This window comes from Phascolarctos cinereus, unplaced genomic scaffold (genome assembly GCF_003287225.1).
Source record: "Phascolarctos cinereus isolate Bilbo 61053 unplaced genomic scaffold, phaCin_HiC Scaffold_726;HRSCAF=1367, whole genome shotgun sequence".
Taxonomy (NCBI): Eukaryota; Metazoa; Chordata; class Mammalia; order Diprotodontia; family Phascolarctidae; genus Phascolarctos; species Phascolarctos cinereus.
In genome coordinates this window covers 82,017,787-82,033,969 of record NW_027556098.1, presented here as the reverse complement: position 1 = coordinate 82,033,969, position 16,183 = coordinate 82,017,787, and the positions used below count along the sequence as shown (strand labels likewise).

The window sequence follows — 16,183 nt, the reverse complement described above, 5'->3', positions numbered from 1 at the left end:
GAGTGAATGTAGGTATCCTTGCTCCAATCTCCCCATTCATTCAGTGTAGAGCAAGGATGGATCTCTTGTGGTCATCCCTCCTCTGCTCCCTTTAACCTTAGGCATTATGGTTAGATTGCTTAGATTATGCCTTTAAATGTATAATTCTAGGTATTAAGGTTGTTTAATCTTGACTGTAGTTACTGATAGTCAAAACAAACCAATACATTTACTGATTATTTCTAACAAATCTGAATTGTCATAAAATTTATACCTTACACTTTAAGAATTAGGAGGAGGAGGAGAGTTCCTGATGATGTCAAGTAGATAATACATGCATTCTCCAAGGCATTTGCCATTTTTCTTCCCCTTGCCCCCCATGTTAAAATTCACTTATAGTGATTTAAAATTGGTTAATCCAGTTAGAACAGTTATTAGAGCCAAATAGGATAATAATGCTTGGCAACCTACCTCATAGGGGCCAGTGATTTATAAGCCTAAAAATTATGTAATATCATGAAAGTAAGGACTTTAGAAATCACTGCCAACCCCATTATTTTATAGATGAGCAAAGGGAGGACCAGAGATGGGATGCAATTTGCCCCAAATCACCTCAGAGCTAATTAGTTTACAAGCCCTGCTCTCTACAGATTTGTAAACTAAGACAGATAAAAGCAACATATAGGTGCTACAGTAGATATAGTGAATATTGGACTTGGAGTCAGATCTTGGATTTGAATCCTACCTCAGATGCTTGCTAGCTGTGTCCCCTAGGGCATGTCACTCAATCTCCACTAGTTTTATTTTCCTCATCTGTAAAAGTAGAATTATAACAACACTTACTTCAGAGGGTTATTGTGAGGATCAGATGAGATAAAGTATGTAAAGTCTTTTGCAAACCTTAAAATGCTATATAAATGCTATTCTTATTCTTATTCTTACTTGTATAGGCTACCCAGCAGAGAATTTATCAATATGTGAAGCTATAACCAGCTATTGTCTGATCCCTTTTTTTTCCCTGTCTGCATCCAGTCAAACACAGCCACGGATAATTTGGGAAGGGGTCAGTGGGAACACTACTGATGTTAGTTTTCTTAAGGGAGAGAAAAGTACAAGAGGATTTTTTAGGCTGTCTATTAAAGAAGTTTTTCAACCACCGATAAAATTTAATGGAAAAGATTTTCATGCAGCAGGAATGTAAAATTAATGAGAGAATTACATTTATCCAAGTTCATTTCTAACTTCTCTTTTGTTTAAATAACTAATTTAACATTGCATGGAGGTTAAGTACCTGAATAATTCCTTCAAGAAATGGTATGCATGTGTAGGAGGCAGAGGGTTCATGTGTTGCATATGTATTTTTGAAGTCATGTGAACCCTGCCTTTTAGAAGTAAATGTTTTTATTCTGTTTTGTTGATTTCTTTTTCTTCCTCTAAATAGTTTGATGTTTATTCTCATCCCTGATAAAGAGTTTTAAAGGGTAATAAGTTATACTTGGTTCTAAGATGAGGTGTTGGTCTTAATAAAAATCCACGTATCTTATCATGGTTTTAATCATACTTTTCTACACTTTGATGAAATTTTAAATGAGTTTTGTGAGGCACTGTGATACAGCAGAAAGAGTTACAGACTAGAGTCAGAGGAGCTGAGTTCATATTCCAATTCTAATACTTTCTAGCTTTTTAACCCCAGTCTAGATATTTCCCACTCTGGGCCTCAGTTTCTTCATTGGTAAAATGGGGTTTGAGTTAGATGGTCTTCTGCTCTACACATCTTTTCCATCTTCATCATTCCACCTAATAATAATCCTCATTCTCCTTTTCTTCTTCAATTAAAAAAAAACAATAATAACAACATTGAACATCAGTTGTGGGCAGAGTGTTATAGTGGAGGGATGGGTGTGGGAAGGATACAGTAAGACCTCACTTATTTGTGCCCATGGCTATATTTAGTGACAATTTAGGCTAGTCTGAAGTTCATCTTTGTACCATTCATGCAAAACGGTTTTGTTAAGCAAGTTAATGGAGTGCCCTAGAGTGTGGGAGGGCTGTGTGGTTACTTGAATCAGAAAATGAAAGGTGTCTAAGACACATTAATTGTTTCTGTGGAAATGAATATGACTGATTACAAATCTGCCCTAGGTATTCATTAAAGCAGACCCAGATGGACCTTTACCTGGAAATGCTTAGTGTTCAGTTAATGGGGATGATGGTATGCATGTGAAATTAATAAAATTGAATTTAAAAGAATTCTGCAGTTCAGATTTTTCATTGGTCTCTCTATTGGCTATCTTTTACCTATCTTCCTAGACTCCCAGCTGGGATGCAGGAGCTGGGGATACTGTGGAGCTAAAGGAGATAGAAGGAGCAATGACTTTGTTACCATGCAGCTGGAACAATTAAAGAGCCCCTTTTTTGACTATAGTAGCATCAGCTAGCTTGGGGCTGGAGTTTGGGCTTATCAGATTTCAAGAGACTGACTAGCTGGAAGTGATGAAAGGTGGAGAGGAAATGGAAGTCTAGTATTTGATGTGGGAGAAAATTGGGTTTCGTTGATAGGAAGGAGAAACAAATTTAGCTGAGGGAACTTAGAAAGACTGAGAAAGTGTATTGAGTACATGGAAAGTAGTGTAGTAGGGAGGAAGCAGTGGTGAGAGTGATGTCTATGAGTATATATAGAAGAATGAGGGAGTCTGCGAGTGCCAGGGCAAGATAAGGTATATGGGAGTAACACAGTGACCTGGTTTATAAAACCTCCTTCCATCTCCCTCCCCCAACACTCCTCCCTAATCCCCTAATCTCTCTCTCTCTCTCTCTCTCTCTCTCTCTCTCTCTCTCTCTCTCTCTCTCTCTCTCTCACACACACACACACACACACACACACTAATGCCACAGAGAGAACACACCAATGAAAGTCTATTAATCAGATTTTGTTTCACACATAAATGAGTTGACTGCTTTCTGAGCTACTTCTAATTCCATTTTGGGAAGACTACACTTGAGGCCAGTGTATGTATTGGTGAAAAGGATACTGGTGACCTAGTGCAGTAAGAAGATGATAATATTCTTGTCCTCGGGAAGGTTAAACATATTGTTTCACAGGTTAAGCATAAAAGATCTTGCAGTTCTATTTCCAATTTCTATGTTTATTCTAAAGAAAAAATATACTTGTTTCTATGAGTAATTGTAGTTAGCAGTGCTAATTATTGCTTCTGATCAGGCTAATGACAGCAGTAGAGCACAATGGTACAGTGCCTTAAAATCCTTCTTATGGCTCTGGGTACAACTCTCACTGGCTACTCAGGGAAACTGTCAACAACCCTAGAATTGCTACAGCCACCTCTATGTTATGTGGTGGCTGTTTCAGGAGAAAGAATGGAAAACTTGCATTTACAATATAGATATAGTCCCTTCTACTTCCCATTTTCCTAGAATCTAGTACGAATGGATGGGAAATAGATATGTGTTAGTCACCTGTGATAAAGAATGAAAGGTTTTACCTCCCTCCCAGATTTTTGCAGAAGTGGGAGTCCATGGGTATAGAAAGAACATTGCCTACAATGTCAAATCTTTTTGAAATATTGATTAGTTTTGCTGATTTTTAAATCTTATTCCTTCTTTTCAAATTATTTTTTATAAGGAATAGCTCTCAGAGGGATACAGGGGAAAATCTAATTGATGGAAAATAAACTATATCAATATAATAAAATAAAAAGAATGAATGGTGTTAAAATAGCACATGACATTTTTTTTCTGTGGCTAGGGACCCTTGAGTCATAATCAGTACGGTCTCTGCAGCAAGCCACATTTCCACATATGAAAAAAAAACCAAACCATTGACATCAATACTGCTTGTCTGCCCATAGTGATAAGCCACATTTATGACAATACTATTCCCATTGCCCTCCTCAACTCACTCTCCATCCCCACGATGCCCCATTTTGTAAGGCAGGCAGAAAATAAATCTGCGGGATTAAATTAAGTTTTTCAAAGATTCATAATAAATCACTGCCATTCTTCTTACTCAGAAACTAAAATCTGATTTGTTAGATAATGGTGTTAGTGTTGTGTGGAATCTTGATAGCCCCAAAGGATATTAATGCTGCGAAGGTTTGCATTAGTTCTCTAGCTAATTATTAGAAACACCATTAGTTGGGCTTAGGGTGATAGATATTGAACACAGTATTTAAAATCTCCAGTCATTTGGTTGCCATTCTTTTTCCTTCAGAACCTCTTGCTGACGTAGTTCTACTAGTGTTGACAGATGTTTATTTCTTAGTACAGAACATCAGTGAAAACTCCATGTCGGAAAGGCTAAGCTATTGCGTGCTTTTACCTGGAAGTTGCCCTGCAAATTGTTTCTAAAAGGGCAATCATTCATCAGCTGTTGTATTTTGTTTCACAGGTTGGTTAAATTAAAAAAAAAATTGTTAAGAGGCTCGATTATGTCGAAGCAACACTAAGGCTGTTTAATTAAGTGATTAAAGTGATCAAATTAAAATATATGCAAGACTTTGGAGATTTACCTGCCTCATTTAAATAGCCAACTCAGTGAGAATTAAAACAAATGAGTTTTTCTGTTTGCTTTCTTGAGACTGCCTAATAGTAGATGGCTTTGAAAAATCTGGAGTAAATGCCTTTAAGTTAACCAGTCTTTCAAACAGTTCAGTCATCTGTGTAAAAACAATATGCCATTGGGTTTCACGCTTCAGAATAGCTAAGATGCTTTTTTTTCCTTCCCTTCAGCATGTTAAAAAAAATAAAGTGCCTCATAGAAAATTCTGGAAAAAGGAGCAATTGGAGAGTTTTACTCATGTCACATTCTCTATTTCAGTTTTCACTGATTGGTCTCTTATTAGGGATGTTGGCATAAAAAGTCTATTTTTATTGCTTCCAAGTTCATCTGTTCTTATTCCTTAACCTAGGCAGGCTTCCAGGGTAGTATAGTAGAAAGAATGCTGGCTTCTGTTTCAGAAGATCTGGGTTCAAATCCTGACTGTTACTGTAATGGCAAGGGTATTGGTATTGGGCTCAGTGACTTAGGAAACATGTCACCTTTTTATGATATCATTATGTCAATTTCCTCATTTGTAAAATGTTGATGATAATACTTTCATTACCTACCTCTTCGTGTCTTGGGAAGGGACAAATGAAATAATGTATGAAAAGTGCTTTGTAGATCCTAAATTTTTTTGTAGATGTCTGCTAATGCTATTATTATTAACAAATTGAACAAATAACTATAGGGTTCTATTCCTGATCTGGGCCTGGAAATGACCTCATTAATTGGCTAGAATGACCAATGCCTATGAACTAGGGTAAATCCAAACCAAGTGGGTTGTTCAGCAGCCATAATCAGTCTACTGGGTATCAGTAGAACACACCTACAAGACCAGGCCTCCTATTCTAAAATCTCAGAATTAGTCTACAGATTCATAGTGTCCTAGAATGTCAGAGTTAGAAGAGACTTTATTTTTTATTTATTTTTTGGCTGGCAATGGGGTTAAGTGACTTGCCCAGGGTCACACAGCTAGTAAGTGTCAAGTGTCTGAGGCCAGATTTGAATTCAGGTCCTCCTGACTCCAGGACCCTAGAAGAGACTTAAAAGGTTATGTGGTCCAATCTCTTTATAGAAGGGTAAACTGAGGTCCAGCTAGGTGGCACAGTGGATAGTGCTGGGCCTGGAGTCAGGAAGACTCATCTTTCTGAGTTAAAATATGGCCTCAGACACTTGCTAGCTGTGTGACCCTGGACAAGTCACTTAACCCTGTTTACCTCAGTTTTCTCATCTGCAAAATGAGCTGGAGAAGCAAATAGCAAACAACTCCAATATTTTGGCCAAGAAAACCCCAAGTGGAGTCATGAAGAGTCGAACATGACTTAAAAGAGACTGAACAACAACAAATAGATCCAGAGAGGGAAAGTGACCTTCTCAAGGTCATGTAACTAGTTAAGTGGCAGAATTGTGGCATGAATCTAGACAAACATTCTGAGTCCCAAACCAGGTGCTCTTTCCATTCAGACCAGGAAGAACACATCACAATACAGAATGTCTTCATCAGTTGACATGTATTTATTTTTCTGATAAACAATTCTTCCACGTCACTTTTTTGAGGTCCCACCACTTTTACATTCCTAAATAGCACTTGCATATTATCTCTCCCCTTTCTGCACATCACCCTTTCATTAGCTCTAGACAGCAGTAAGGTATACCTTGATTGCTGGCAGACTAATTGCATCTTAGGATCCTGTTAAAGATCCTAGGATACAGCAATGGGGTTAAGTGACTTGCCCAGGGTCACGCAGCTAGTAAGTGTTGTGTCTGAGGCTAGATTTGAACTCAGGTCCTCCTGAATCCAGGACCAGTGCTCTATCCACTGCACCACCCAGCTGTCCCTAATATTTATATTTATGGCACAATTCTTTTTCTGTCCAAAAACTGCTCAAATTCCAACTGAAAATGTTCTTTATACACATATTTTAGCAGTTTTTATAAAATCCAAAATATTTTTTTTCTAAGCCTCTCAGGCATCAAAATAGTCACCTATGATGAAAGTAATATCTTGCATCCTTTGTCAGGTGATCTAAATCTTTCTTTACACAAAAATACTGTTTCTGCCCCTTTCAGGACCAAATGACAGTAACTTACGTATCTAGATATTTGCTTTCAGAGAGATTGCATTTTAGGTTTGTGACCTCTACAGGATGTTCCAAAAGTTTCAATGCAGTTTAAACTGTAGCTGAAACTGCACTGAGACTTTTGGAGCCCTGTATATTTTGGGGAGGTGGTCTATATTTGTACCAGTATGGCATGAATGTGATGAGAATCAAACAGATCAAAGGGTCTTATGTTTTCTAATGTAAGTAAAGTTCTATATACATTTAAAATATTAGAATTACTATAACAATTTTGTGTCATAGTTTATTTATATCAATATTTAGTCATTTAATTATTAATTAATATTATAACAATTTTTGATGGAGAAAAATTATATAGCACTTTCAGTCATCCTCTATTTGACATCCTCTTCTTTTTAAAAAATTCATGTTTTATTTGGTCATCTTATGTAACTGTGACTTTTAGAAAATGACCATATTCAGAGAATTAAAATTATAGATGACACAAAGGTTAATGGAAAGATGCCTGGTGGGTTGAAAGTAGGTTGTGTCTTATTGCCAGCAGCTACTTACAGGTGAGAAGTGCCATGAAAAAGTTATTTAAAACCTAGCAAAAGAGTTAAGGTGCTCATGTAGCTAGAGCAAGGGACATTTAAACTGTCTGCCTACTGCACTATTTTTCTCCGTTCTCTGGTTCTATACAAGGGTTCTTTGGATCACAGATTGAGAGCTGGAAGGGGAACTAGGAAATCATCTAGTTCAACCCTTGCATTTTACAGATGAGGAAACTGGGGTACAGAGTGACTTGCCTATGATCTCATAGCTAGTAAGTGTGAGATATGAGCCTGAGTCACCTGGGTTCAAATGCATTACTCTTTCTGCTGTCCCACTTCTATTTCAAGAGTTTAATGATTTCATCAGTTTTAGTGTTCCCGCCGAGTAGGTAGGTGGCACGGTGGATAGACCAGTGGCCCTGGAATCAGGAGGACATGAGTTCAAATCTTACCTGAGACAGTTAGTAGATGTGTGACTCTGGACAAGAAACTTAATCCCTTTTGCCCCAGTTTCTTTATCTGTAAAATGAGCTGGAGAAGGAAATGGCAAACTGCTTCAAGTATCTTTGCCAAGAAAATCTCAAATGGGATCACAAAGAGTCAGACACAGCTAATTGATTAAACCACAACACTAAATGTTTCTTCAAAAAATACAGACAACAACCTCTGTACTTTAGTAGGTCATTTCATTACTTGCTTTGACCGAAAATTTTACCACCCAGTGGTTACTGTTTTGTGATGTACCTTCTCTGCACTCAGTGAGTCTGATACAAGCCACTAGACAAGTTGTTTCCCTCTCTTAGCCTTAGTTTCCTTATCAATTAAAATTAGGGGTTTGTATTAAATTATTTCTAAAGTCCTTTCTAACTCTCATATTCCACAAGTCTATGGACCTGTGGATTAGTATAGTATCTGCTGAAAGCAGCATGGTTTCAATATTATCTCCTCCTTTACCTCTGTCTCACATGAAGAGGTGGCTCTTCTTGCCAAGGTAAATCCCTCTATATGCCCAAGTCATCCCACTTCATCCCATCTTCTCCAGCAGATTGCCCCTTTTGTCATCCCAACTCTCTCAATACTTTTCAGTCTCTCCCTGTTCAATGGCTTCTTCTGTATTGTCCATAAATATCCGTGTCTTCCCCATCCTCAAAAAACCCTCACTTGATCCTTCCATCCCTGCTACCTTTAGTCTTATATTTCTCCTCCCTTTCATGACTGGTGAGAAAAGCTGATGAAAGGTGTCTCTATTTTCTTTTTTCTCACTTTCTTCTAAACTCTCTACAACTTGGCTTCATGACCCTATCATTCAACTGAAATAGCTCTTTCCAAAGTTTCCAGTGATATCTTAACTGCCAAATTGAATGGTCTTTTCTCAATCCTCATCCTTCTTGACCTCTCTGTAGCCTTTGACACTGTCTCAGTACACTTCTTGGTCTCTTCCTCACAGTCTGACCATTCCTTCTCAGTCTCCTTCGATGGATCCTCATTCACATCAAGCCTGTTAAGTCTGTGCCCCCTAGAGCTCTCTTCTTTTCTTCTCTCCCATCCTGTTTTGCTTGGTGATCTCATTAGCTCCCATAGATTCAGTTATCATCTCATGCAGATGATTTTCAGACCTATTTGTCCAATCCTAACCTCTCTCCTGACTTCCAGTCTCATTTCTCCAACTGCCTATTGGATATCTCAAACTGGATGTCCCACAGATTCTTAATCTCAATATGTGGCCAACTGAACTCATTGTCTTTCTCTCCTAAGCTTTCTCTTCCTCCTAAGTTTCCTCTTATTTTCAAGGATACCACCATCATTCTGGTCCCTTGGGCTTATAAGCTAGGTGTCATCCTCAGTTCCACGCTCCTTCCCACCCACCATATCCAATCTGTTGCCAAGGTCTACCTTTGTAACATCTCATATATGTCTCCTTCTGCTGCCTGAAACTGTGACTATCCTGCTGCTGGCCCTCATCCTTCAAATCTTAGCAAAAATCCTACCATCTGCAAGAAGCCTTTCCTACTCCTGCTTAATTTATTGTCTTCTTTGTAATTTACTTGCATTTTTTTGTACATAGTCATTTGCAAGTTGTCTTCTCCATTTTTTGAGTACCACAGAACCCAGTTAGAACACAAGTTGCTATTACACAGACTCAGATATAACATGGATCAAATTCTGTCTCTCTCAAAATACTACAGCAATCTCTAGGTACATCTTGACATAAGAGCCTTCAGCCTTATTTTCCATAATGCCTGTACATAGTAGGTGTTTAATAAATACTTATTGAATGGTGCAGTGGAAGAATATTGGGTTTGAAATCAGAAGACCTGGGTTCAAAGCGTCAGATGAGCACTGCCACTTATTATTTGTGTTTTATTGGGCAAATCACTTTATGTCATCAAGCCTGTTTCCTCATCTATCAGCCATGGAAAACTATAGTTATTATTGTTATCAAATATGACGATAAAAGTGATAGTTGACATGTAGAGGATTTTAGGATTCATCTTTGTAAATTTATATTTTTTTGCATTTTCATTGGGACCCACAGATTTTATAAGAGGCAACAGAAAGCTGTTAGTCTGTCAGGCATATCTTTTACAAAGGATTTATATAGTCAGGAATGAACAAGAATCACACAGGATAAAAAAGCTAGGAAAAAGCAAACAAATAAAACCCTTGTAACAGATATTCGTAGTTAAATAAAATAAACTTTCACATTTGGTTAAGTCTGAAAATGCATTTCTCGTTCTTCACTCTGGGTCATCCCTTCTCTCCTAGGAGTTTGGTGGTATGCTTCATCATCAGTCCTCTGGAATCATGGTTGGCCATTGCACTGATCAGAATTGTTAAGTCTTTGAAAGTTGTCTTTAAAATGTTGTTATTATATAAATTGTTCTCATGTCATGCTCATTTCACCTTGCATCAATTATCCACATCTTCCCAGGTTTCTCTGAAACCATCCCTTTCATCATTTATTATAGCACAATAATATTCTATTACTTTCACATACCATACTTCTTTAGATATTCCCTAATTGATGGGTACCACCTTATTCTCCAATTCTTTACCATGATGAAAAGAGTGGCTATAAAGATTTCTGTACATATGGATCATTTTTCTGTTTCTTTCATCTCTTGGGAACTAATAGTTTCATGGTGTACCTATATATGTTTATAGGAAATGCTTAAGAGTATATGACTTTTTCATGGGTGCTTACAAATGTGAATTGGGCTTGGAACCTAAGCACCTTCACTGACCGTGGGTGATCCATTGAATGTAGTGAATAAAGTTGTGTCAAATCATGAAGAATTCAAGTTATTATGCATTTCTGGGAGGATGGGTGGGGTGAGGAGAGACTTAATATTTATGCCTAAGGAAAAATGATATGAATTCTTTTGATAAATTTTTTTTTCCTTATATGCCGTAGCAATGCAGAAAGGGTTCAGTGATTTACAAGGACTGTGCAGAGCATGATATAGTCTTTGCAACTTGAAATGGGCCAGAGTACTTAGAGTAGGTCTCCCAGAGAGGGGGATGAAAATTCACCGTTAGGATTCATCAGCATGCTCCGAAAGAATTATGCTCTTCAGGAATTTTTTATTTATGTCTCATCTTTTATTTTGACTCTTGGACTTTTATCAGTTGCTGTTGTTATGCAGATTGGTGCTAGGGAGAAGCTACAAACCCAATAAAAATATAATGGTAAATTCTCAGTATAGTGGAGCCTTCTGCAAAAGGAGGAAGTTGGAAGAGATTTCTCCTGAGGTCTCTTCCAGGGCTAAATCTTAACCAATGTTGGAAAATAAGACTGAAGGCTCTCATGTCAAGATGTTCCTAGATGTTGCTGCAGTATTTTGAGGACAGAATTTGATCCATGTTATATCTGAGTCTGTGTAATAGCACCTTGTGTTCCAACTGGGTTCCATGATACTCAAAAAATCCTGTTACATTTGACTTTTAAATCTTGCCTTATTATTTCCTGCTGCTGTGTGGTATTTGTATTATATATTGCAACAATGGGTTGATTGCTTTTTTAGTCTTTAGGAATTAAGGGTAAATGATGTCACCATAGAAGGTGACCAAAGCTTAGTGATTCTGTGTTGCATTTTCATTGGAGCAAAAACTGACACCCACCAATCACCTCAAAGGGGCAGATTTCCTAGTATCTTAATTCCATCTATGTTGACCTTGATATGAATTGGCTATTGGTAGAATAAAGGATTTCAATGATGCTATTATTTAAAATAGATGCTATTTAATATCTCATTTTGTAAATAAGACCAGATTTAAATGGGCCATCTTGTTTATGCAATATATTCATGACATTTTAAAAGACTTCATTTTGGATCTCATGGGATCTTGGATGAACCACTTCTTTCTGAGCCTTGGTTAGCTCATCTGTGAAATGATGGAATTGGGCTTGAGGACCCTAATGTCCCTTTCAACTCTAATGTCTTGTGAGTCTATATTTCAGTATGTTTTAGAGTTCTTCCACTATGAATAAGGTTTTGGTGGGCTTGTGAGAATCTCGTAATTTTCATTGAGTTCTGTGGAAACTCACAAACTTAAAGACCACATCGTCAAGTTTTAATAAGTACTTACTATATGCGCCGAAGTCTAGTGTTTGCTACATATTCATCAGTGCTGGGAAATGTTGATATTATTTTCTGCCTTTGAATATCGAGGTGCTATTCCTATATAAAGAATTATGAAATTTCATAAAATTTTTAGATGGAAGTCACACTTTTGAGTACACCATAGTTCTTATTACAGGTGATTTACATGTTCAAATTCTGGCTTTCTTTTTCTCTCTCCTTTTCCAAGGCAAGAGCTGTTCTGGCAAAGGTTGGCTACCCCAAGTTTATAATGAATGATACTTATGTTAATGAAGACCTCAAAGCAGTAAGTGTTAAATTTACTGTATTTTTTCCTGGCAAGTTTTGCTGGCTTTGTTTCTTTCAGCTAACTCAAATCCAAGCAATTAAGTGTGGTTGTGCCAGAAAGCACTGACATTGATTCATTATTTGGCTTGATAGAAGATGGAATTTGCCAAACTAACTTAGATCAACCTTAAAATCAAGGAAATGTCAATATGAAGGCAGAGCTAAGTGGGTACCATGGAGCACAATTGGCATGTTTCCACTTAATTTAATCATTAAAAAATTAAACACGTCCAATATTTCACAAAAAATAGATCCTGTCTAATTTAGCCACATCATCATATGGACTTTTTAAACAATCTTTTTCTTATTTATGTCATTATATTGAATTAATAGTGATTAATCTGTCCATAGAGAGGGAGTATCATTAAACTTTATGTGTGTTTTGGCAACTTAAGTCTCAGTAATTCGGAGGCATTGACATTGTATATCTATAGTACATTACACAGAACTAATGGAAGAAAAGACATCACTCTTTTTTACTGTATTTTTTGGGGGGACTTGTGCCTGTCAGTAAGATATCTTCACATTAATAAACTTATCACAGCCACTGTCATCACCTATTTTATATGTAAATTTCTACTGCTTTATAAAAATTGTGATCTTACCAGTTGCTTGATTTTTTTTTCTTTACTAAAAACAACCCCCCTAAACCCTTAGGAATTATTTACTAATAATAAAAGATCCATTTGAAATAAATGTGATTTTTGAGGTAAAGTTTGCATTTTTTACTTCCTGTGAGATGGTGGTGTTTTTCATCTCCTAGGCTGAAAATCTTAGCTTTTTAAAAACCAAATAGGTCAGAAACTCTCCAGGAATCTTTGGAGGATCATGGGATCATTTCAACTTAAAGTTGAAAGCCAACTTTGAGATCACATTCAACTCCCTCATTTCAAAGATGAGAAAATCAAGGACCAGAGAGATTAATTGATTTTCCCAAGGACATATAGCTAGTAAATGGCAAAACTAGGATTCAAACCCAGTGCCTCTAATTAAAAATCCAGGACCCTTTTAATTGTACTACAAGATTCAGACACAAAGGATTTATTGTATTTAATTAATAACATTCTCTACTGTGCTCCCAGATGGGCAATACAAAGCGTCTCTCTGATTGCCTTGGATGACAGTAAAGTAGACTTCCCAAATCCCTAAGCCTGGATTTCTTTAAGAAATGCCTTAGTGAAAGAGTAAATATAACTGAGCCCCCTTATATCATGGCTCACTAGTGCACATTGATTTGGATATGCTGCAGGTCAGATCATTTCACCTGAAACACCAGTACATATTGGAAAAGACGAAAATAATGCAGCTAGCCCATCAGGTGGGTATTAGTCCTGTTCTCCAGCATGGGGTTCAACTCAATCCAACAAACATTTATTCAGTGCTTACTCTGTGCCAGGCACTATATAATAGTCTGGATGGTAGTGAAAGTATTCCACTCCATTGTACTTGGGGGCAGGGGGCGGGAAGAGTATGACTGATAGTAACATACACCACAGACTAATGGCTCCTTTTGAAAACTTTAGTGGTCCACATCACAGCATCATAGATTTGGAGCTGGAAGGGACCTCAGAGGTCATTTAGTGCTGTACTCTCATTTTGCTGATCAGGAAACTGAAGCACAGAGAACTTCTGTTACTCCATTGAAGTCAAGTGGGAGGTAAAAGTAGGATGTGAATCTAGGAGTCTTTGAGCCCCAAATACAGAACCAATTCAACTGTACTGCATTGTTTCTTTTCTTCTCTTAGCTGATCCAAGAAGAAAAGCTTAATATTAAGCGAGAAAAAAAAATAGCACATCTTTGCTGAAGGGTGAATTGGAATGAAAAAAAACATGGTCTAGTTTAATTTTTTTCCTAAGAAATGTATCAGATTGGGGCAGCTATGTAACATAGTGGCTAGAGCTCTGGAGTCAGGAGGACCTGAGTTCAAATCCAGCCTGGGACACTTACTGGCTGTGTGACCCTGGGCAAGTTATTTATCTTTTCAGTGAGCTAGGCTAGTGGGTCTCAAACTTTTTGGTTTCAGAATCCCTTTATACTCTTAGGAATTATTGAGGACTCTCCTCAAAGAACTTTATTTATATAGGTTATATCTATTAGAAATGAATATCAGAATGTGAAAGTGTCTTTAGTTTTGACCTCATGTAACCAATGAAAGGTCTTGGGGAACCTCAGTGGTCCCTGGACCATATTTTGAGAACTGATGCTCTTAGCAACTCTCTAATACTATATTCTGTACAGAAGATGCTGACCTGGATTGATAGGAGTTTCTTTATCTGGGAGTTCCCTATGTAGAAGAACTCACAGGTCTAGTCTCCATCTCTAAGAATTCAAAAGGCTTCAGTGGATGTTTTGGAAATAAGCAATCCCTTCCCTTTCTTCCCTTCTTATAGCATTAACATTTTCAGAATTATTTCTGAGCATGACTTAAAATGAATTAATTTGGAATTGAAAGATACTCTAATAGCAATGATTTATTTCTCTTATTATACTCACTGTCTATTTTTTTTTCAAAGAACATTTAAAGTCCTTTATATCTCTTAGTGAGACTGACTGCATTTCCTTTTACTGATTATGTCCTTGTCACCTCTGAGGGCAGTAGCTTTATTCTTCCATTTAATCTTTGGCATTTGGCTGTTGGCATCTGGGTTGGGATTTCCAAGAAGGGAAGCTCCTAGCTACACTGAATTTTGCAGTGTTGACAGCTGTTGCCTAGGAAATGGGCTGAGCTTACAATTAGCTTCACAAAGGTCACTCAATTGAAAAGTTGAGATGAAATTTATTGAAAGTCATTACCAACTTGACCTGGATTTTTCAAGGGTAACTGAATGATGGAAACTCCTTGAACTAATTATACTTTGTAGTGCTTAAACAACAATATGTTGCAGATTATTGGTGCTTTCAAAGTGTTCCTGTGGTAAGTATATAACAAAATTCTGGAAAAAATACCTTGAAGATGATATGTCTCAAGGAACTAAAACTTTCCTATAGTTTCTATATTTTATAGTTATTCTTAATTCAAATGTAGGATTTACAGTAATTGTAGTGAGATGGGTCTTATCTTATGAACAATAGAATAAACCCCCAAATTAGATTAAGGAAAATGTAAGAAGATTGAGATAAAATACAAAGTTCATTATTAATCACCTCCCCCATTGCCACATCTAATCTGTTGCCAAGGCCTATTGATTTTCCCTTTTATAATATCTTTCACATATGCTCATTTCTCTCCTCTGACATTGCCACCACTCTGGCAGTTCCTTACCTGTCATGCTTGGACTATTGAAATAGTCTGATGATTTGTCACCCCTACTCTTCAAGTCTCTCTCCACTCCAATCCATCCTCTACTCACTTGTCAGATTAATTTTCCTAAAGGGCAGGTCTGACCAGGTCACCCCTTCTCTTTCCCCAAACATTCAGTAATAATTCAATAGCTTTTCCTAGTTGGCAGGCTTTGTCAGATGAGGTATTAGATGAGGTATGATGAGGTAAAGACTTTCACGGAGGGAAATAACCTCTAATGTTAAATATAAGAGGGCAAGGAAAAGCTATTTTTTATAGTCAGAATAACCCCCCCCCCCAGTGATTTGACTGTCCATTTGGTAGTGTCAGCTTTATTCAGAAAAGGAGGACCTTTCATAGAAATCATTGTGTTTTGAACTACAAAAGATTAAATCTGGAGCCAATCGATGAAGATGGTGGACATTTTCCCTTACCATCTCTAAAACAGAAATTATGTATCAAAGACAAAGCAACTTCATCTGTCTCCATGATATAGGACACTCAGAATCCAAAAGAAGTTTAAGAAAAACCCCAAACTAAACCAAAAAGAAATCCATGAATTAATGCCATGAACTCACTCAGCACCCATCTCCCACCTCCTATGCTGCCAACAACAAGTCTACACTAACTTATCCAAAGATCCAACATGTGGGCCTGCAGAAAACTGACCCCCAAATCCTGGTCCTCCCCCCCCCCATTGCTAGGGAGCTCCTGGCTCCAGTTTGCAGAAGTTTGCTCAAGCTGTGAGAGACAGGTAAGGCCAATGTTCTGGCAATGCCCCACTTGAAGTTTGGTAGGGTCATGTAGCCAGTGCCCCATC

The 16,183-nt window shown here is 37.4% G+C and overlaps 1 protein-coding gene across 1 annotated transcript in view; it reads left to right on the top strand.

Annotated features, from left to right (window-relative positions):
* The window catches only part of PHEX (phosphate regulating endopeptidase X-linked), a 244,431-nt gene that overhangs the window by 140,822 nt on the left and 87,426 nt on the right, over nt 1–16,183 (top strand). The window contains exon 12 of the mRNA XM_078146134.1: nt 11,964–12,041. Within this exon, the coding sequence (XP_078002260.1) occupies nt 11,964–12,041 (78 nt within the window). The remainder of the gene's footprint in view (nt 1–11,963; nt 12,042–16,183) is intronic.